Genomic DNA, 17,743 nt, shown 5'->3' on the forward strand with positions numbered 1-17,743 from the left:
AAGACCTCGTTGCGTAGTATCGACTGGTTTGCAAAAACAGACCGGGTGCAAATGGTGGTTTCTAGGAGTATTGGACAACGATTCTTTTAGCCCGATGGCATATTGCACCCATTCCTGGGTTTTTTATTGGCATTGGCCTATGAATTTATGAATTCTTTTGCTAAGAAAGATTTGCTTTGCACTCTGAAGGTTGTAACACCGATGGGCAACCTTGTAAACTTGAATACATAGACTGGCTTCAAGGGTGGTTTTTTTCTCCCCAGTAGAGTCAAAATCGGTTCAAATGTTATCTTGAGGTCCAAAATTTTGTTGTGATAAATTCAGGAGAATATTTTGATGATGCTAGGAATAAGTAACGATTTGGTTTACATCCTCAATGTTTGCTTGTATAAAGAAACTTGAGTATGTATACCATCAATAGTTTAACGCAATCTCAGGGCATCGGTATCTTCAAACGATGGTTCTCGCTTTGAAATGATGTACTATGACTCATGTTTACTTGAACTTTTGGAATTATGTGACTACTACACATACTTCCAAGGTTGTACTCCGTATCCTTCGATCAGATAAATCTTTTCACAAATCAAGCATCCAATGGATAAGGCAGCCTACATACTTGATAGGAGATTAAAGAGAGAATATGGTGGGCATGAGTAGTAATCTCCTGAAATAATCCAATCTTTGACCAATAACCAACAGAGTCCATGGCTTTGGGACTATACTAGTGACATATGACACATTCAGACTTATTATGGCGTGCTATTTGACCATCCAACATTCTCCGCACGACGGAATTATTGATAATCAACATTAGGTCTAGGCAGTAACTTATTTAAACATACTAGAGCCCGCGGGAAACATTTGAATAAGAAAGTATACCTGTGAATGCTAAGACAGAAATGGTTGGTCGTACATTGCTTTCCGTTGCTATCATCGGTGGAGGTCCTGGCGGACTAGGAACCGCCATTGCTCTATCTCAGTTACCATTTCTCCAGGTATCGCTTTACGAAAAGAACACCGAGCCCCGAGAGGCAGGAGCGGGTATTAGCTTAAGCACAAATGCGTGGAAGATTTTGGACTTACTTGGGGTCAGTGATGGCGTTAAGGGAGGGTCGAAGTCTAATACGCATCAACGGTGAGCAATAACAACGACAAATGAAGTTAAACGAATTTGAGTCATATGCTTACAGGCGTTTATTAGGAATGCCTATACTGGAAAGGTTCTGAGCATTACCCAGCACCCAGAAAACTCCGATGCAGATACTCGGGGAGCAATCCGTGCTCGCAGAACGCGGCTCCAATCCGCTCTTCTAAACAAAGTGCCAGAGGGTCTCATTCAGTATAACAAGAAGCTTACATCTCTTGAGGATCTCCCCAGTGGAGGTGTGCGCCTGGTATTTGATGACCAGACCGAAGCACATGCAGATCTAGTTGTCGGTGCAGATGGAATACACTCCGTTCGTACCAAGATCACGCTTCTCATTGTCATCGTCCCTGGCTAACAAGGTGAAATTTTCAGATTGTGCGACGAGTCCTGTTTCCTGATCATCAGCTTCGTTTTACTGGAAATTCGGCATTCCGTACCATTGTACCCAGGTCGCGCCTAGCGCACCTCCCGGACATCACGTCCACGACCGCTTGGTGGTGGGGCGAAGCTGGTCATGTGTACTTCTCGGATGTAGATGACGAGAGTGAAAATGATGATCCATTCTTTGAGATCACTGTAAGATCTTATAAGGAACCTGAAATTCCCGGGAAGACTGTTGTTTGGGGTATTCCGGCGACTAGGGAGAAAGTGGCATCTCGTGTCTCAGTACGATAAGAACGGATCCATTGCAAAAAAAGTGCATATATACTGATGGTTTTTTTTTTCAGACATTTGATCAGCGAGTACGGGATGCAGTGGATGCGGTCAATGAAGGTGAATGGGGGGAATTCGCTACCTTTGCTGGGCCTCGCCTGGGGAAGATCACTGGATGGAATAAGGTTGCCCTGATTGGCGATGCTAGTCATCCGCTTTCTGGTACATGAAAAGTTTGATATCTCCGTGAAATATCAGAACACTGACTTTAAGACAGGTGCGTTCGGGTCTGGGGCGACGTTCGCGATGGAGGATGGATGGATTCTCGCTCGAGCACTTGAACATACCCAACTCGCTTCACAACCCGTTCAGGATGCCCTGGAGATATTCAACGTGATCCGATCTCCGTATTATGCCAGAATGTGAGTTTTGAGCAATCCATTTCGATAATCATTTTGATTTGATAACTGATATCAATTGACCCAAGGTATGAGCATCTGGACGGAATCGGCGCCAAAATGCAGGGATTCAAAGCCGAGAGCAAAGACTTTGATACTTTCTTACAGGCAAAGATTGACCATTTCCTCTATGGTGACAAAGATTTTATTTACAAGAACGATATTGGAAAGGTCTGGGAAGAGTATGTGGCATCAGTGTCAGACTGAGATTAGATATACCGAGTCTTTCTAGAATAGCTACTATATCTATCAATGAATTACGCTCAAGTGCTTGATCGTTCATTTGGATGGCGTTAACTATCATATTTGTAATTTACAATCCACTGGCCTCGCAGGTCCTGGCAACTTAGAAATCAGTATAAATAAATTCTTTGCCCTCATCCTTTCCCAAATATCAAACTATTTGTTGCTTCGTGTGCTTCGTGTTCTTTGGCTTTTAATCAACTTCCTCCCTCTTGGCGCTCCTCTGCCTAACAACTGTGCAGTCAAAGTAAACAATACATAAAATCCAAGGTGACATAGTATCAAGAAACCGAATATGAACTTGTGAACGCGAAAAATGCATTTGCAGAGAAATCTTCCTTCGATCGGGTATATGGAATCCAAAACCAAGGCCAATGCCAATGTACAAGAGTTAAAATAAAAGAAACCCGAAAACAGCAACAGCCGTTGGTCACGAGGCGATTAACGCAAGAACTATCATATCATACGTTAGATGTAGGTGAGTCAACCAAAGTGACAAGAAATGCAAGAGCCACGCTTGCTCAAGTTGCCGAGTGCAGATAGGGAGGTGACACCATACTCCACATATGCGGAGTTTCAAGAAATCACTCGCTGTTCTTACGTCCGACACACTTCGACCACGCTGGCAATCCACATCCAAACCCAATAAACAGGTACAGGAGGAAAATCACCACAAAGCCGAGGAGCACCATCAGCTTGATATTCTTCCACCACATGCGCCGACGCAAGCCTCGACTGCGGATGCGGAAATCGTGCGCACTCCCACCCAGTCGGTCAGTCTTATCAACCAGCAAATCAATGCGCTCGCCACGTTCCAAAACACGTTCAATATTCTCCGTCATGATGTCGCGCACGCTGTCAATCTCAAGGCGCGCAGACGCGAGGGAGTCTGCCGGTGGAGCGGTGTTGTATGTCTGGAGCAGGGCGCGGAGGTCTGTGTTAAATGCCGCGCAGCCGTATGCCGGTAGCGAGGAGAAATCTGTGCTGGAGGGTGGGTAGGCGGAGAGGAATTTCCGTTTCATTTCTAGGAGGTAGGCGAAGGGGATGCGGCGGCCTTGTTCGGCGGATGCTACTACTATGTAGCTTATGGGTGCGAAGGAGTTTTGCTCGGTACGTCCGCTTTGCTCGTCTGGGGACCCGCCGGTTGGCGAGTCGGCGATGTAGTGGATGAACAGGCGTTCATGGGTGAATGTTAACTTCTGTGGCTTGTCGTGGGTGATTTTGGGGAGGATGATGGATGCGAGGGAGGAGGCGGAGGTTGATGATGATCCTGGAGAGGAATGCTCGGCCAGAATTGTGGAGCGGTGTGCGATGCAGGAACTGGTTGTGATAAGTGGTTAGAATGCTTCATGCTGGAAACTTGGAAGTCCATGAGGTTCCAAAGTTGGTGGTAGGTATCGTGGGAAGACACTCACTAGAGCAGGGAGCTCGGGGGTTTCGAGGAGGAAGCCATGATGAGAGAGGCCTAATGAGGGGTGAGGAGTAGGGAGAAAAGTGTAGAAACTATTCCTCAGTTGAAGATATGAGAGGAGGCTTATGTTCAAAAATGATGATGCGTAATAAGCTCTCCCCATTTCCAAGATCCGGGGGCGCTTAGTCATGATTTGAGAAACGCTGAAATGATAGCATCGATAACTACTAGCTCATCTCAAATATAGGGAATTGTAGTATTGATTAGAGTCGTAATTTCTTTTCTTCTTAAGCTTTCGATGAAAAAAAAAAAAAAACATACCGATCCCTTAGAGTCCGTCATAGATATGGTATATAAACGCAGATTAACCAATTTGCAACAACTCAAGTCAGTTTCAAATACTGTATCAGCGAAGGTATTCAGAAAATATCTGGTATTTCAAATTCATTCGGTATTCTACAGCAGGTATTTGGAAATCGCTAGTCTTCCTACAGTATTCTAACAGAATTCAAAACCAACACGGTATCATGGGTATTTAATGCTGAGTTCTGCATCTAGAAATTATCTCTAAACACATATTACTATTATTACATAGTATAGGAAGAATATAACTAGTTCAAGCTTCTGCACGGAAGGAACCTTAGAACGCGTAACCTTTAATTTGTTGGTTAGATTGATATGCCTTAATTCCGGAAAGATGGCTCTTTTGAGAATTTAACTCCGCTCAAACATCGGCCGACTTTTCTCAATGCAATCAAAGGCGCGCGTTCTGAATCCATAGAATCTCCCCACTTTGGCTGATCTTGCTGATCTTGCCTGTGTCTGTCGTGTCACAGTCTAAATTCACTGAAGAATAACCCGATCGTTCGGCCTTATCCAGTATGTGTTATTCATGAATGGTGCCACCGCGATGCTAGATCTGCAAGTATAAATCCCCATACCCCCCCCCCCCCCCCCCCAAGGTTTTGCGGAAGTTTGGATGATCGCCAGTCCACTGTCCCCGAAGCTGTTCATCCCATCTCCGTCGCAATCTCAATTGATTCCGCCATGCGTTCCATCATTTCCTTGGCCCTGTGCCTTGGTGCAGCTGCAGCTTCCGAGCTTAAGACACGCACCGTCTATCAATTCGCTTCTAACGACACCTGGCTGGAGAATCTTGCAACTCGATCTAATGGAATTATTTTAGCCACCGAGATCGGTCCTCCAGCCAACCTCCTTGCTTTTGACCCCCGCGAGAAGCATCCGAAGAAGAAAGTGATCACGGACTTTACCCCTGTTCTGGGTCTCGCTGGCATCACAGAGGGAGCCCATGACGTCTTCTACGTGGCCGGAGCGAATACCACATCCGACAACATCACCGATCCCCCCAAGAATGCCACTCACATCTGGGAAGTCGATTTCAACAAGAACAGCGAACACCCTCAAATCCGGCTTGTCTGCCGCCCCACGGCACCTACAGGGTTCAACGGTCTAACCGCATTCAACGAAACCATCCTCCTCGCTAGTGCCTCCTACCAGGATTCCATCTTCGCTATTGATACCCTGACTGGCCGCACCTGGGAGGCCATCACGCAGACTAGCCTGATGTCTTCTATCAATGGTATCAAAGTCTCGGATGGCTTTGTCTACTGGACTGCTAACGGTGCTTTGTACCGTGCCGAGCTGTACCCCAATGTTACTGCTGGCACTGGGCAGCTGGTCTACCAGGGTAGCCAGTTTGATGATTTCGCTATCGCCCCTAATGGATTCGCTCTGAATGAGACTTATGGTGCAGAATATAAGTTCGCTTATCTAGCTACTGCTGCCGGAAACACTATTGAGCAGGTTATATTTACCCAAAACGGAACTGCTGTCGGGGGTGAGATCATCGCTGGTGCTGATGACTCAACTGAAATTGCTGAGCCTACCGGTGCATTCTTTGGACGGGGTGAAGGCCAGTTGAACAAGCTCTACGTTACTACTGGTGGTGCTAGTGCTGTCAACGTTGACGTCAATGGTACTGATACCGCGGTCGGTGCGCAACTGTTGGAAATCCAGCTGAGCTAGATCGCACCAGGACCATATTTTAAAGTATAGGAGATGGTGATATGGATTGTTTCACATTACTATCCATCTGGTGTGATGTATCCTAAGATGAAAGCAGTTTTGGTGTATTTCCTACTGGTGTTAGATATATGCATGTGTAGTTTGCTTTGGTGACTACTGTAACATGTACGACTATGTATTTTCAATTTAAATAACATGATCGCTTTGGAAAATTGAACATTTGAACTATCTACTACTACGTAATAAATCTCACAAGTGCTTACTGCGTAGTATGCATGTCTATTTTCCCAAGTTAGAGCTTCCCCCCGATACTCAAATATGTACCTTTCAATTAACTCGGGATCACCGAGAAAAAGCTAAGCTTTCTCCCAGCTTTGAACTCTGTAATGCCAATTCGATAATCCGAATAATATCACGAGCTTCAGCGCCGCTCACAGGTACAGCTCCCTGTCCACTTAGAGCATAGGCTAACTTTCGGTAATATTCAGCCCAGGTGGGTGGTCGTTGAACAGTTTTAATCATCTCTTGATAGACAGATCCGTCATTTTTCTCGGCAGGGAGGATTTCTTTTCATCGTGTCATGTTAGAAATTGGATTGTCAGTGCATCATTTATGAACTCACCATATCTTTCCACTGGTTCGAGGCCAAATCCAGCGTCGCCAGGAAACTTTCCCACCATGATATGTTCCTTCTGTATATCCATGTAGAACTAAATGGCTCATTGTCTTATTAGTCTGGATCTTGCTTCAGATCAATAAAAAGAGGCAGGAGTGGGGCGCTCATACTTTCTTGAAGCTTCCTTTATCTCCCCCGACAGAAAAACGGAGGGGCTTCTCATCCGGACTAATTCTCCCAGCTTTCGCAGTAACAAGTACGTCGTTCTCGTAGTGCATCAGCACTGTGAAAATGTTGTTTGATTCAGACGAACCCTCTTCTTGCGTTTGATCGCCAATGAAGCCAGTCACTCTTTGGGGAAAGCCAAATATCTGGACCGCCTGATCTAGAAGATGTGTTCCCAAATCATAAACTGCATTGATCTGTGCGTTGGCAATTGTCACGATTGGAAGATTTTGGACGGCTTGCTTGATATGGGGGAACTCAAAGCGCGTTTCGTATTCGGTGACTTGACCCAATGCGCCATTGTTCATCAACTCGACCAAGGTGACAAAATCGGTATCCCAGCGACGATCTGGTTTGAATGAGGCATGTCAGTAGTTGATTTAAAGGGGTGTAAAAAGGTCGGATCGGCGGGACTTGTTATGGGAGCACGAAAGCATTCACATGACTTACTATGAAACACAGTGAGGAGCTTCTGTTCTGCATCGGCTAGGGCTACAAGCTCATCAGCCTCACTGGCTGTACGCGTGAACGGTTTCTCACAAACCACTAAGGTTGATTTAATGTCAGCATAATGGGATAAGGATTTGATCTGGAATTCCATCGAAAAGTCCCAAGGGGAATCCATACCATGTTTCTGTGCAAGAAGCGCTGACTTGACCAATGGGAAATGGGAATCAGTCGGAGTAGAAATCACCACCACATCCACCATACTATCCTGGAATAAGTCTTCTTGATCACGAAAGCATTTCACTGTAGGGAAATCTTTTGCTGCATCGTTTCCCTCTCTCGGATTTCGTTGTACGATCGCATACAAGGTAAATTCAGGCAGAGCATTGATAAATGGTATATGAAATACCTTGGCGCTCAACCCATATCCAACAATACCCACTTTCCAAGTCTTTGAAGTCATCTGGATAGCAAGGGTAGAGCAAGAAGCCCCTTATGATGCTGATCTCAAATAAGTCTAGGAGGGTGTAAATCAAAACAGAGGGAGAAACATTTGAAGAAATGATATAGGCTTCCATAATAATTTTTGTTATTTTTTTTTTCTTTGTAACATCCAAGCCTCAAACCCTAGAACCTCCGAATCCGATATACTCCAGTCTCCATAAGCTTAATTCCGAGATGCTGTAAGTCCGGTGGTTTGCCCCACATAGCGCCGCGGAATCCCGCGGATCCGCGTGAATAAAGAAAATCCTCGTTGAAGAGACTCTTTGTACTTCGTAAAATTATTGATTTTCTAACCTAATAAAGCCTAAGATCCAGGAGTATTGCGGATCCACAAGAAAATTTTGCCATGATCGGTCATTGAAGCTTCGTGCCGAACAGCCAGTTGCCGAACAGCCGTGATGTCCCGCGGGGTCGGATTTGCTGACAACAGGTGCAGGATTCGGCACACCGTCTTCCAGTTTTAAGGTACCTGACCCTGCGAGCATTCTTTAAATTTCAGCCTTTGGTGATATAAGCATTATTTTCTTTTTTTGCGGAAAAGGTATCCAAACGAAGAAAATGTCAACAATCAAACGGGTACGTTTCATGCTTCGTTGTGCGCTGTTGATACCCTTCCTGACAGACGAGATCACAGGCAGTTATCATCGGCGGTGGCCCAGCAGGGCTAATATCTGCTTTGCGTCTGAAGCGGGAAAACGGAATTGACAGCACTGTTTACGAGATCCGTGAAAAGCCATCAACAATTGGTGGCGCCATCAATATCCCTCCTAATGGCATTCGATTGTTCAATGAGCTTGGGCTCTACGACGCTCTCAACGCCCGAGCTGCCTCGGTCTCCTTGCTGACCGTTACCTCAGCTACACAAGGATCTTCTCCTATTGAACATGAAATGGGAGAATCCTGCAAGAAAGCCACTGGGTTTGGCGTGTGGCGAGTGTTGAGATCAGATCTCATCGACGTTCTTATGGACGCTGTGGAACGTGAAAAAATTCTCGTCTTATTTGGCAAGAAATTGACAGATGTTATCGAGACGAAGGAGACTGTCAAAGTCATTTTTGCCGACGGTACTGATGACTCGGCTGACATCCTCCTCGGATGTGATGGTATTCACTCCGCCGTACGCAAGCTGCATGTCGACCCTCGGGTCGAGCCTGAGTATTCCGGCGTGTCAAATATGTTTGCGATATTGCCATCCACAGCTCTCTCCTTTCCACCGGATGCCAAGCCGACCATGCGAATGAGCTTCTCCTCTGATGGACTATTCTCTGTCATCCCCTGCACAGCTTCCAGCGACTATCTATATTGGTTCTTCTCCCGAAAGGTTGAAATGCCAAAGGATGGTGGCAGTCGTGATGGCTGGGAAGCTTTCGGTAAGAAGGACGTTGAGAATCTCAAGTCTGGTTTGTTTGACACGCTAAAAAGCGTGGCCGGTGAATGGGGAAATGCTCTGAGGGGCTTAATCTCGGCGACTGAGACCATCAAATTCTATCCAATTTACAAAATGTCTTCATCCTGCCAGTGGTTCACTGGCCGTTCTATTCTGCTTGGTGATGCTGCTCATGCTATGCCGCCCCATCTTGGCCAAGGAACTTCAATGGCATTGGAGGATGTTTTCTTGCTTTCGCGCCTACTCGAAAGTCAACCCATTGAGCTGGCCGATGCTTTCAGTCTATATGAAAAGATAAGACGCCCCCGGATTGAAAGAATCTCCCAAGGCGCAGTTCGTTCTGGAAACCTCCGAACGAAAATGGACTCTACTATGTCTCAAACGCGGGAAGAGACTCTAGCCGCCCAATGGCGCGATAAATCACGGATGGACGATTATTCCTACAACATTATTGAGACAAAGCTTTGAAAATAATGGGTCTTATTGGCGTTGTCATATCTTCTGCTACAGCGTAGTCATAAGATCATCGCGTTGATTATGTGCTTCGTTATGTAAAGATGCTTACTTCCAAGGTTGGGATTTTCTAAACAACATTGAAGATCGATGCTGCTCAGTTTAGCGCCAATCAAGATTTCTGAGTATTATTATATCAATCCTAGCTAAGTACGAACACTGTAGTTCGCCCGTCTAGCTAAACTCTCTCTCTAAATCCTGGCGAGGTACATAAGCATACTATGTTCCAACCCCCGGGGGCCACGGCTCATTAACTGCGTTATTGATGAATAGCCTTTCAAGGGTCGATGGATCCACTACGATCAATCAATGAAGATAATCAATGAAGATCTGCAAATCAGAGATCCCATTTAACGTCCACTAGTCAAGCTCCAAAATTCTCGGAGATCTCGGCGGTAGGAATCTTGCGATATTTCGCATAGGCGATTGCCCGACTGATACGAGATAACCCATGGTTCTCGAATTCTTTGTTTGTCCGGATTTCAGGATAACTACGGAGTTAAATACCTCAAGTGCTCTGAATTCCGGAGCTAAGCAGTCAACTGGTACTTTTGTCATTTTTCCCTAGGCCCAAACAGGAAACGGGTCTCCCGTTGCACTGTTGTGAGTATCCAGCGCCTTGCCTAATCGGGAAGTGGATCTCTCATTGGCTCCAGCCTTATATATAGACAATAGAACATGGGAAGCATCGGTTTGAGCGCGAACAATATTCCTGAAGACAGATAAAATGGACAATGTTTCGCTCCAAAACCCTTGAGCTCGCCATCTTCATTCTCATAGTATAACTCGCTTTCAATGTTTCATAGGCACCACTAGTACAGTTATATTTCCTCAACTTATCTCTACCTATAGAGCTCAGGCTTAGAAGCTAGAAATATGTTCGCGTCATCCATGGACCATGGACGTCTGCCATGGACCATGGACCATGGATAGGTAGGAATAAGTTGACGTCATACTTGATTTCTGTTTGAATAAACGCATGGGCTAAACACAGAAAATATTCATTTGAGATTTTTTCTAAAGATGACAAGTGATCTAACAGAGATGTCTGAATTCCTACGCAAGATCAAAAACGCCGTGACAAGAAGTGGTGGACAATCACGCAATACCTCACATGATACTTCCAAAAACAGAGACAATCACAATCAATTGGAACCTCCCTGTAATAAGTCACACTGTAAGTACGAAGTTCTTTCTGCTTATTTATTGTTGTGACTTATTGACAATCATATGTATAAGTCAAACGTGCTGTGCCGAAATCGTCCGCGTCCTTACCCGGAGCCCGAGGGGACTGTAGCAGGGCAAGGCCCCAATCTTTAGCAGATGAATGGCATATGAGGCGACACTCAAAGAAGTTCAACTAGCTCCATACACAGCTGCTATGAACATCTAGGCTCTCTGCTGGTCTCTGCAACATTCGATGTATATGATGTTAAAACGCTTCAATGTTGACCGCACTCTTCTCTACACCAGTTGACGTCTTATTGTCCCCTAAAAGACTCCGACCATTCCATTTCTATTCACAAAATCGGCACCGTATCTACCACCTCCGCGAGGCCTCCTAACGATACGCAAAGAGTTCAACTCTACGATCTTGAAACTGAAACCATCAATTATTTCCGCCATTCCCATGAACGATAGCACGCGAAACCTTCAATATTCTTTATGCCACTGATTCCAAGAATAGAGAAATTTCGCTTTTGGATCTACAGGTCGCTACTGCTATCAGTCTCAACAGGTTCCAGAAGTACTTGACCATATGAATAGATAAGACTCCAAGTCAAATACTTGCCTTTTCGGGTAGGCTTCTTGGTATCACATGAATAATGATCATGCCGCTTGTCCTCGGCATAGTATGTGCTTCCCTGCAGGCTGTTTATTCTAGATAGCAGGCTGCGTCTCCCGTTCTTTCTTCCTTCTCTCTTTCCACAACCAACTTACTAAGTTCTCAAAATAAAGGCTTTTTAGAAAATGTGCATTGTATAGTAAAAATAGGCATATTTAAAAAGAATCATTTTCGGTGTGAGTATTTCAATTATGAAATATATTGATGGCAGCCAAATTTTAACAGACTTTTTCTTCATAGATCGTCGAATATCGTCTTCAATTTGCCGCGACGATATGATTCGCGAACTGGGCAGCCACGATGAGCGTGCACTTCCCACTCCTCGGCCTTCTGGTCTACATCGGAATGTTTCTCTTTTCTTTGTCTTCCTCTTCCCCCGCGAACCAAATTCTTCGGCTGATATGTCGAATTGACTCTTAAGCGCCGAAGAGCAGAAACATGAATTTTGGCATCTTCGGGAATATCGCGCGTTTCCCCAAGAGGCAGAGGCCATCGAATTGGTCTCCAGGATTGGTCCTTTTGTAAAAGCATTCTCCGAAGCGGAAGGTACTCAACCATCTTCCAGGAGAGAACAACAAACCATTTGTCACCATGATCATACCGCAGGGCATCATGTATCTCACCATCCGTGCTTGCCTTCCAGAGCGCGTATTCAAATTCAGATCTTTCATTTGTCTTGTCGCTATTTTCTGTTTTTTTATCGCGGGTAGCTCGATTCCTGGCATATTGTTGAACGTTACCATCAATTGACTCATCCAAGCACCAGAATTGTTTCAGCTTTTTGGGATCGAAATGGAGCCCCGCCCGTTGTGCTTCAGTAACCATCCATACTAATGGAACATGGCTTAGTGCCCAATCTTCTTTTTTGGTGAATCTCAAACCACCCCCGATATCTGCGTGACATCCAGGAAACCATACTTCTTCAATGCTCTGGCCTTTATCTCTGTAGTCTCCACAGGAGCTGGCCTCGACCATTAATTCTGGCCACGAAGGCTCTTCTTCAGCAGTTGATTGCCGATGGGAACAAGATAAGGGCCGATAAAACCTATCTTGCATGGAAATGCTCTGCTGAGAAGTATCGTTCAAATTGGGCTTACGGTCTGTAGACGTATGATCTTGCTCGACAAAGCTGTCTTGACGACGAGCGGAGTGTGTACGTCGGGCCCGAAGGCCGCGAGCTGGTCGAGCGGAAACCGGATTTGAATTTGCTAACAAATCTTGTCGAAACTTAGCGCGATGCTCGTCGATACTAACTGCATGGCGGATAATTTTGGCAGTGGTTCTCGTAGAATAGGGATATAAGAATCTGTTGCGATTCGTCTCGAAGTGCGGTATGCTGTTGACAGTGTCAAATAAACCCAGAAAGTCGATTTGCGGTACTGGGCGACAGAATGTCTCTCGAAATGCCTTCATGTATTGGAAAACATCATCTTTCTCTTTCTGGCTAGCTTTCCTGCTATAATTGCATTGTCCCCAGTCAGAAAAGACAGACCAGAGGAAGCGGACTTTCCCTTCGTTTCCTGCCTCTAATAAACCAACGTGGTCCAGCATTTCAGCAAGCAGGCGCGCAACATATGCGCCTCGACTAAAGCCAATGAAGTAGATTCGGTCTCCGGGGGTGTAACAGCTCATGAGATATTTATAACCAGCCATGACATGTTCCTTAAAAGTAGATCCAAAAGCGGCGTCTTTTGCTCTTGTATACCAACTATTGATGGGGTTGGGATTGGCCTTTCCTTCGTGAGAAAGAAAAATGAAGCCAGTATTAATCCCAATTCCAGGTTGATAATAATGCAAATGGTTTTTGTCATGTCGATCAAGCATCTATATTCACATTAATATGGATCATGAAGTAATAATGTTTAGTTCCCAGGTTCATCTTAAGACCACATACGCGATATATTTTGAGTACATTACTATCGGTGTCATCTCCACGAAACTCGTATCCTGTGCCGTCAAAACATAGAACAATTTGCCTCGAGTCCGCGGCTTCATTCATGTCGTGAATTGGACTTCAATTTCTCGGTACGAAGTAATTCGAAATTCTTCTACAAAATAGGAAATAGTACGAAGGGGACTCGGTTATTTATTCCGTTTGCCTACTTTCGATTCGTTTTAAGCTTTGGAAAGTGGTGTTATCATCGAAAAAGATTATCCACGGTTGGCGTCGATCTGCAGCCGAGTTCAGCATTACACTTATTATGGTCGGGTAATTTGGGTTTGATTTAAGCGGCCGATAATCTACAGAGGCCCAGTCCAAATTCAGCTAGCAGAAGGGTAATCTTTTTGAGAGGCAAAAGGTAGTAGAGCTCATTACAATACTTTATGACCATCTTCAAATTCAACGCTATTCCCACCGTATAATTTACAGAATCTTTTATAATCTAGAAGGTTGCAAATGTGACGAACTGGGCGTCTTATCAAATTGGTGAGCGACGCAGATAAACCTATAGAGGTAGTATCTCTTGTCTTAACCGGATTAACTAGATTGGCCTATTTTATCTTACGAACCTAGGACGATGAGAAAACACGTTTGCTTTAAATCTACCCTAGATTCCTGGATACTAACTACTATTACGAAGCGTCGAAGCCATAAATAATGTTTGGTCATGTGACCTTACTCTCACTCCATCTCCTGAGTCCTGTTACTCCTGTAGATAGCTTGTTCTCTTCTTCTCTTCCTCTTCTTCCTTCTTTCCTTCTTTGCAGCACACAATGCCATTGCATTGCGTTCTCGCCCTCCTCCTCGTACGTACAGTAACGTACTAGACTCGTTCCTCGTGTCTCTTCAAATAACCCACTTTGCCGAACCATGACGAAAAAGAAGTCGCCTTCTGGAAAAAGAGGAGAATCACAAGACTACACCTAAGTAGTAAGAACCGAACGATGAACTGAAGTCTGAAACGAACCGGGTTGGTCTTTCTCTTGGGCCTTGGCGATTGATGAATTTCTCAAACACAAAGGCATGTCAGCACATACCTTGAATTCCCGCTTTAAGTTAGCGTTTCGGATAATTCGCACCCCATCTCTTTTCGCGACACTCCTTACGACCAAATTGCAAGGGTCAGAGATGTCTTCGCGAATTCAACAGATGAATATATCAGCGTCGTCTGCTGACGAAGATAGCAGCATGGCCACCCCATGCAGGGCCATGCCAGCACATCCTAAGGTTCATCCCTTTGCGGGAACACTTGGCGGCAATCAAAGAGTGGTTGTTGATCGCAGTGACCCCGAAAATGAATCATTATTAGAGAGGATGCCCGACGCGGCACCTTTAATGACACTCCGAGAAGGATTCAGCTTTAAGGGATTTCTCAATGTTGACCTTTGGAGGCTTGGACTTCTTGAGTGTGTTGGTAAGAGAGACCCACGGTTACCCAACCCCCAGCTTGATGTGCCGGTATGATGTACTGATGATACTTGTCGGGTCTAGGAACAATGCTGCTGGCCTTTGTTACTGCATGGATGTCTATACGACCAAGCGCGGCCATTGTGTCTCCAACTGGAGAGGCGGGGGTGTTCTCAACAAGCACATTCCTGGGCCCGTTATTCGGAGCCTTGAGTAACTGGATATTCCTGACACTATTTGTTTTCTCCTTCTCCAATGTCAGTGGGAGTCATCTAAATCCCACAATCACGCTGGGCACATTCTTCGCTCGCCTTATATCCCTTCCTCGAATGGTCATTTATATCCTTGGCCAAACGCTTGGGGGTGCTCTTTCGGGCTTTATACTCCGCTCGGCTTATGGTTCTCGAAATTTCACAGTGGGGGGCTGTTACATTGACACAAATATTGTACCCTTAGATGAAGCTTTTCTGCTGGAGTTCACCTTCTGTCTCCTTCTAATATTTCTATCATTCGGTGTCGGTCTTGATCCTAGACAGAGTCAGGTTTGCAGCCCTTCTTTGTCTCCTTTCTTGATAGGACTGGTCTTGTTTGGTGTGAGTTGGGGGTCTGCGTATACAAGAGCTGGCTACTCTGGAGCATGTAAGTATCATCAATCGCATATGGCACCTGGGCAGAATACTTATCTTCTTCTAATTGCAGCGGTCAATCCGGCTCGGTGCTTTGGCGCCTATGTGGCCACCACATTTCCAAGCTATCACTGGATTCATTGGGTAAGCTGCTGACTTACTAGTAGTACTACGTCTGACCAGTGACCTGAACCGAGAACTGATCATAATCCTAGGTCGGACCATTGACTGCGTCCATTGGACATGGAATCATTTATTTTGTTGTGCCTCCTTGGAAGGCATGATATTCCCTGATGAGTAAATGCGAGTTTCCTACGCAAAATTTACAAAAAGAAAAGTTTAGAAATATTTTAGTTACGTCATGACTCATGAGTACGATACGATGGGTACTAGACTACTAGTAGTGTTGCCGCTGTTGAGGACTGGATGAAGCCGGCGAATCTGGGCAGGATTGCCGGTTCTTGTTGGTTCTTCTTGTTATCCTGATTCCTGGGACCTGAACTTCTCTTCGACAAGCATCCGTTACCGAATCTATTATCTGACCCACATTCGATCTTCCATCCATAATTCATTACATTCTATCTCTTCCGTACCGGGTTCTTTCAGTAGTTCCGCAGTATACTAGGCTGTCTTAGAAAAGTTTTCAAGGCAATAAACGTCAAATATCAAAACCGGGAGTACCGTGTACATACACTATCGGACACAATATCCGCCGTCAATTAGAAGATCATTACCCGTCATGTATGAGCTAGCATCACTGCACAGATACACATAAGCACCTTTCAACTCCTTTGAGTTTCCATTCCGACCCATTGGAATCATTGACATCCACAAGTCTTGAATCTTCTTGTCTACAAAATCAGATAGACCGGTGTCGATGTAGCCCGGGGAGATGCTATTGACACGAGCAAAGTCGCGCCACTCGTTTGCAAGTGATTTTGTCAAATGGATACAACCCGCTTTCGCAACATTGTATGAGGTCTGCTCTTGTGGATAGTTGGCAATATGACCAGACATGCTCGACGTGATAACGAGGCTGCCCTTGCCGCGCTTTCTATAGTATGCTCCAACAGCCTTTGCGCAGTGAAAAGTACCCGTAAGATCGGTTTGGATGACTTCGTTCCAGTCCTCGACTGTGCCGTCTAGGATGCCGCTGTTGGCAGTGCGGCCGGCATTGGCGATGAAGGCGTCAATTTGACCAAATTCTGCGAGCACGTCTTGCACGAGTTTCTCGACACTTTCGTAGCTTCCGACGTTGCATTTATATGCCTTTGATTTCACACCATACGCCTTAGCGAGTTCCTTTGCGTTCTCCTCGCCGCCTTGGGGACGTGAGGCGTACGTGATCGCAACGTTGGCACCCATCTCGGCACAACCACGAGCAGCCTCGATCCCCATGCCCCGGGGACCAGAGGCTCCTGTAACCACGACGACTTTGCCTTTCAGGCTGAGAAGGTCCTTTAGGCTGTCTGGCTTTGGGACTGGCTGAGGCATCTTTAGTAAGAAAATATGTTGAAGAAGAATGAACGACGTATGTATCAAAAATGTATGAAATAGAACGAACAATGGTAAGAATATTCCAAGGACCAAGGTACGACGATCTATTTATTTATCAAAATATCGTACACAGCATGTATGCAAAATAACGGGTGGCGTTCACTCAAGTACTCGTAATCTGCGCTGTTGGCGTCATTCCCATATTGGGGGAAAAAAACAAAAACATTTGAAGGATCCATGGTTCAAATGTTCATTCATCTTCCATATGTGGTGCATACATACATGTTAAACGCCATTCGTGACATATCCGTGATACATCATTACATATTAGACTTTTCGATCTATATCGTCATATTATCCACAAACCTATTATTTATTCCAATCACAATTAAAAACTGATCTTATGGAAGACCTTAAACTGCTAGTAGGGGGGTTCACCAGATATACAAGGCATTAAAGTTCAGAAGAAAGAAGAATAGATGACGCGAAGACTTGGCCCAAGATCTATATTGGTGCTTAATTATGGAAATAGAAAGATTTGGTAAACCTGGAGACAGGAAGTTTTATATGCGGGATATTCTGAATCTATCTAAACGCTGGGATGAATTACTGTAGCTAGAAAAGTAGAAAAGTGGTTCGAGGTGGTCCAGTGGATACGGAGCTCGTTTCCTTCGAACCTTAATCGGAGAAGATGTGCTACTAGTAGGTATGACGGTGGGTCAAATTGGCTTCTATAAGTACGTAACTAAAACCAGTACTTGAGGGATCGGGCTG

The 17,743-nt window shown here is 45.1% G+C and overlaps 7 protein-coding genes across 7 annotated transcripts; 3 read left to right on the plus strand and 4 right to left on the minus strand.

Moving 5' to 3' along the window:
* Positions 1-899: 899 nt before the first annotated feature.
* On the plus strand, positions 900-2,466 carry N7466_010295 (FAD-binding monooxygenase; the record flags this gene model as incomplete). Its single annotated transcript, XM_057169684.1, has 6 exons — positions 900-1,135; positions 1,202-1,457; positions 1,520-1,813; positions 1,876-2,023; positions 2,079-2,223; positions 2,289-2,466. The coding sequence occupies 6 exons, from the start codon at positions 900-902 to the stop codon at positions 2,464-2,466; spliced, it is 1,257 nt and encodes a 418-aa protein (XP_057017075.1).
* Positions 2,467-3,086: 620 nt separating this feature from the next.
* Positions 3,087-3,955, minus strand: N7466_010296 (uncharacterized protein; the record flags this gene model as incomplete). The annotated part of the gene is made up of 2 exons (XM_057169685.1): positions 3,087-3,822; positions 3,918-3,955. The coding sequence occupies 2 exons, from the start codon at positions 3,953-3,955 to the stop codon at positions 3,087-3,089; spliced, it is 774 nt and encodes a 257-aa protein (XP_057017076.1).
* A 1,005-nt stretch (positions 3,956-4,960) lies between these two features.
* On the plus strand, positions 4,961-5,959 carry N7466_010297 (uncharacterized protein; the record flags this gene model as incomplete). The annotated part of the gene is made up of 1 exon (XM_057169686.1): positions 4,961-5,959. The coding sequence occupies one exon, from the start codon at positions 4,961-4,963 to the stop codon at positions 5,957-5,959; it is 999 nt and encodes a 332-aa protein (XP_057017077.1).
* A 342-nt stretch (positions 5,960-6,301) lies between these two features.
* On the minus strand, positions 6,302-7,710 carry N7466_010298 (NAD binding Rossmann fold oxidoreductase; the record flags this gene model as incomplete). The annotated part of the gene is made up of 5 exons (XM_057169687.1): positions 6,302-6,525; positions 6,582-6,669; positions 6,746-7,149; positions 7,251-7,346; positions 7,428-7,710. 5 exons carry the CDS (start codon positions 7,708-7,710, stop codon positions 6,302-6,304), a joined length of 1,095 nt encoding a protein of 364 aa, XP_057017078.1.
* A 599-nt stretch (positions 7,711-8,309) lies between these two features.
* Positions 8,310-9,606, plus strand: N7466_010299 (FAD-dependent oxidoreductase; the record flags this gene model as incomplete). Its single annotated transcript, XM_057169688.1, has 2 exons — positions 8,310-8,327; positions 8,386-9,606. The coding sequence occupies 2 exons, from the start codon at positions 8,310-8,312 to the stop codon at positions 9,604-9,606; spliced, it is 1,239 nt and encodes a 412-aa protein (XP_057017079.1).
* Positions 9,607-11,731: 2,125 nt separating this feature from the next.
* Positions 11,732-13,150, minus strand: N7466_010300 (T6SS phospholipase effector Tle1-like catalytic domain-containing protein; the record flags this gene model as incomplete). The annotated part of the gene is made up of 1 exon (XM_057169689.1): positions 11,732-13,150. One exon carries the CDS (start codon positions 13,148-13,150, stop codon positions 11,732-11,734), a length of 1,419 nt encoding a protein of 472 aa, XP_057017080.1.
* A 3,015-nt stretch (positions 13,151-16,165) lies between these two features.
* On the minus strand, positions 16,166-16,966 carry N7466_010301 (SDR family oxidoreductase; the record flags this gene model as incomplete). Its single annotated transcript, XM_057169690.1, has 1 exon — positions 16,166-16,966. The coding sequence occupies one exon, from the start codon at positions 16,964-16,966 to the stop codon at positions 16,166-16,168; it is 801 nt and encodes a 266-aa protein (XP_057017081.1).
* Between the last annotated feature and the right edge of the window lie 777 nt (positions 16,967-17,743).

Source organism: Penicillium verhagenii (genome assembly GCF_028828195.1).
Source record: "Penicillium verhagenii strain IBT 33310 chromosome Unknown utg000010l_segment0_segment0, whole genome shotgun sequence".
In the NCBI taxonomy this organism is placed as follows: domain Eukaryota; kingdom Fungi; phylum Ascomycota; class Eurotiomycetes; order Eurotiales; family Aspergillaceae; genus Penicillium; species Penicillium verhagenii.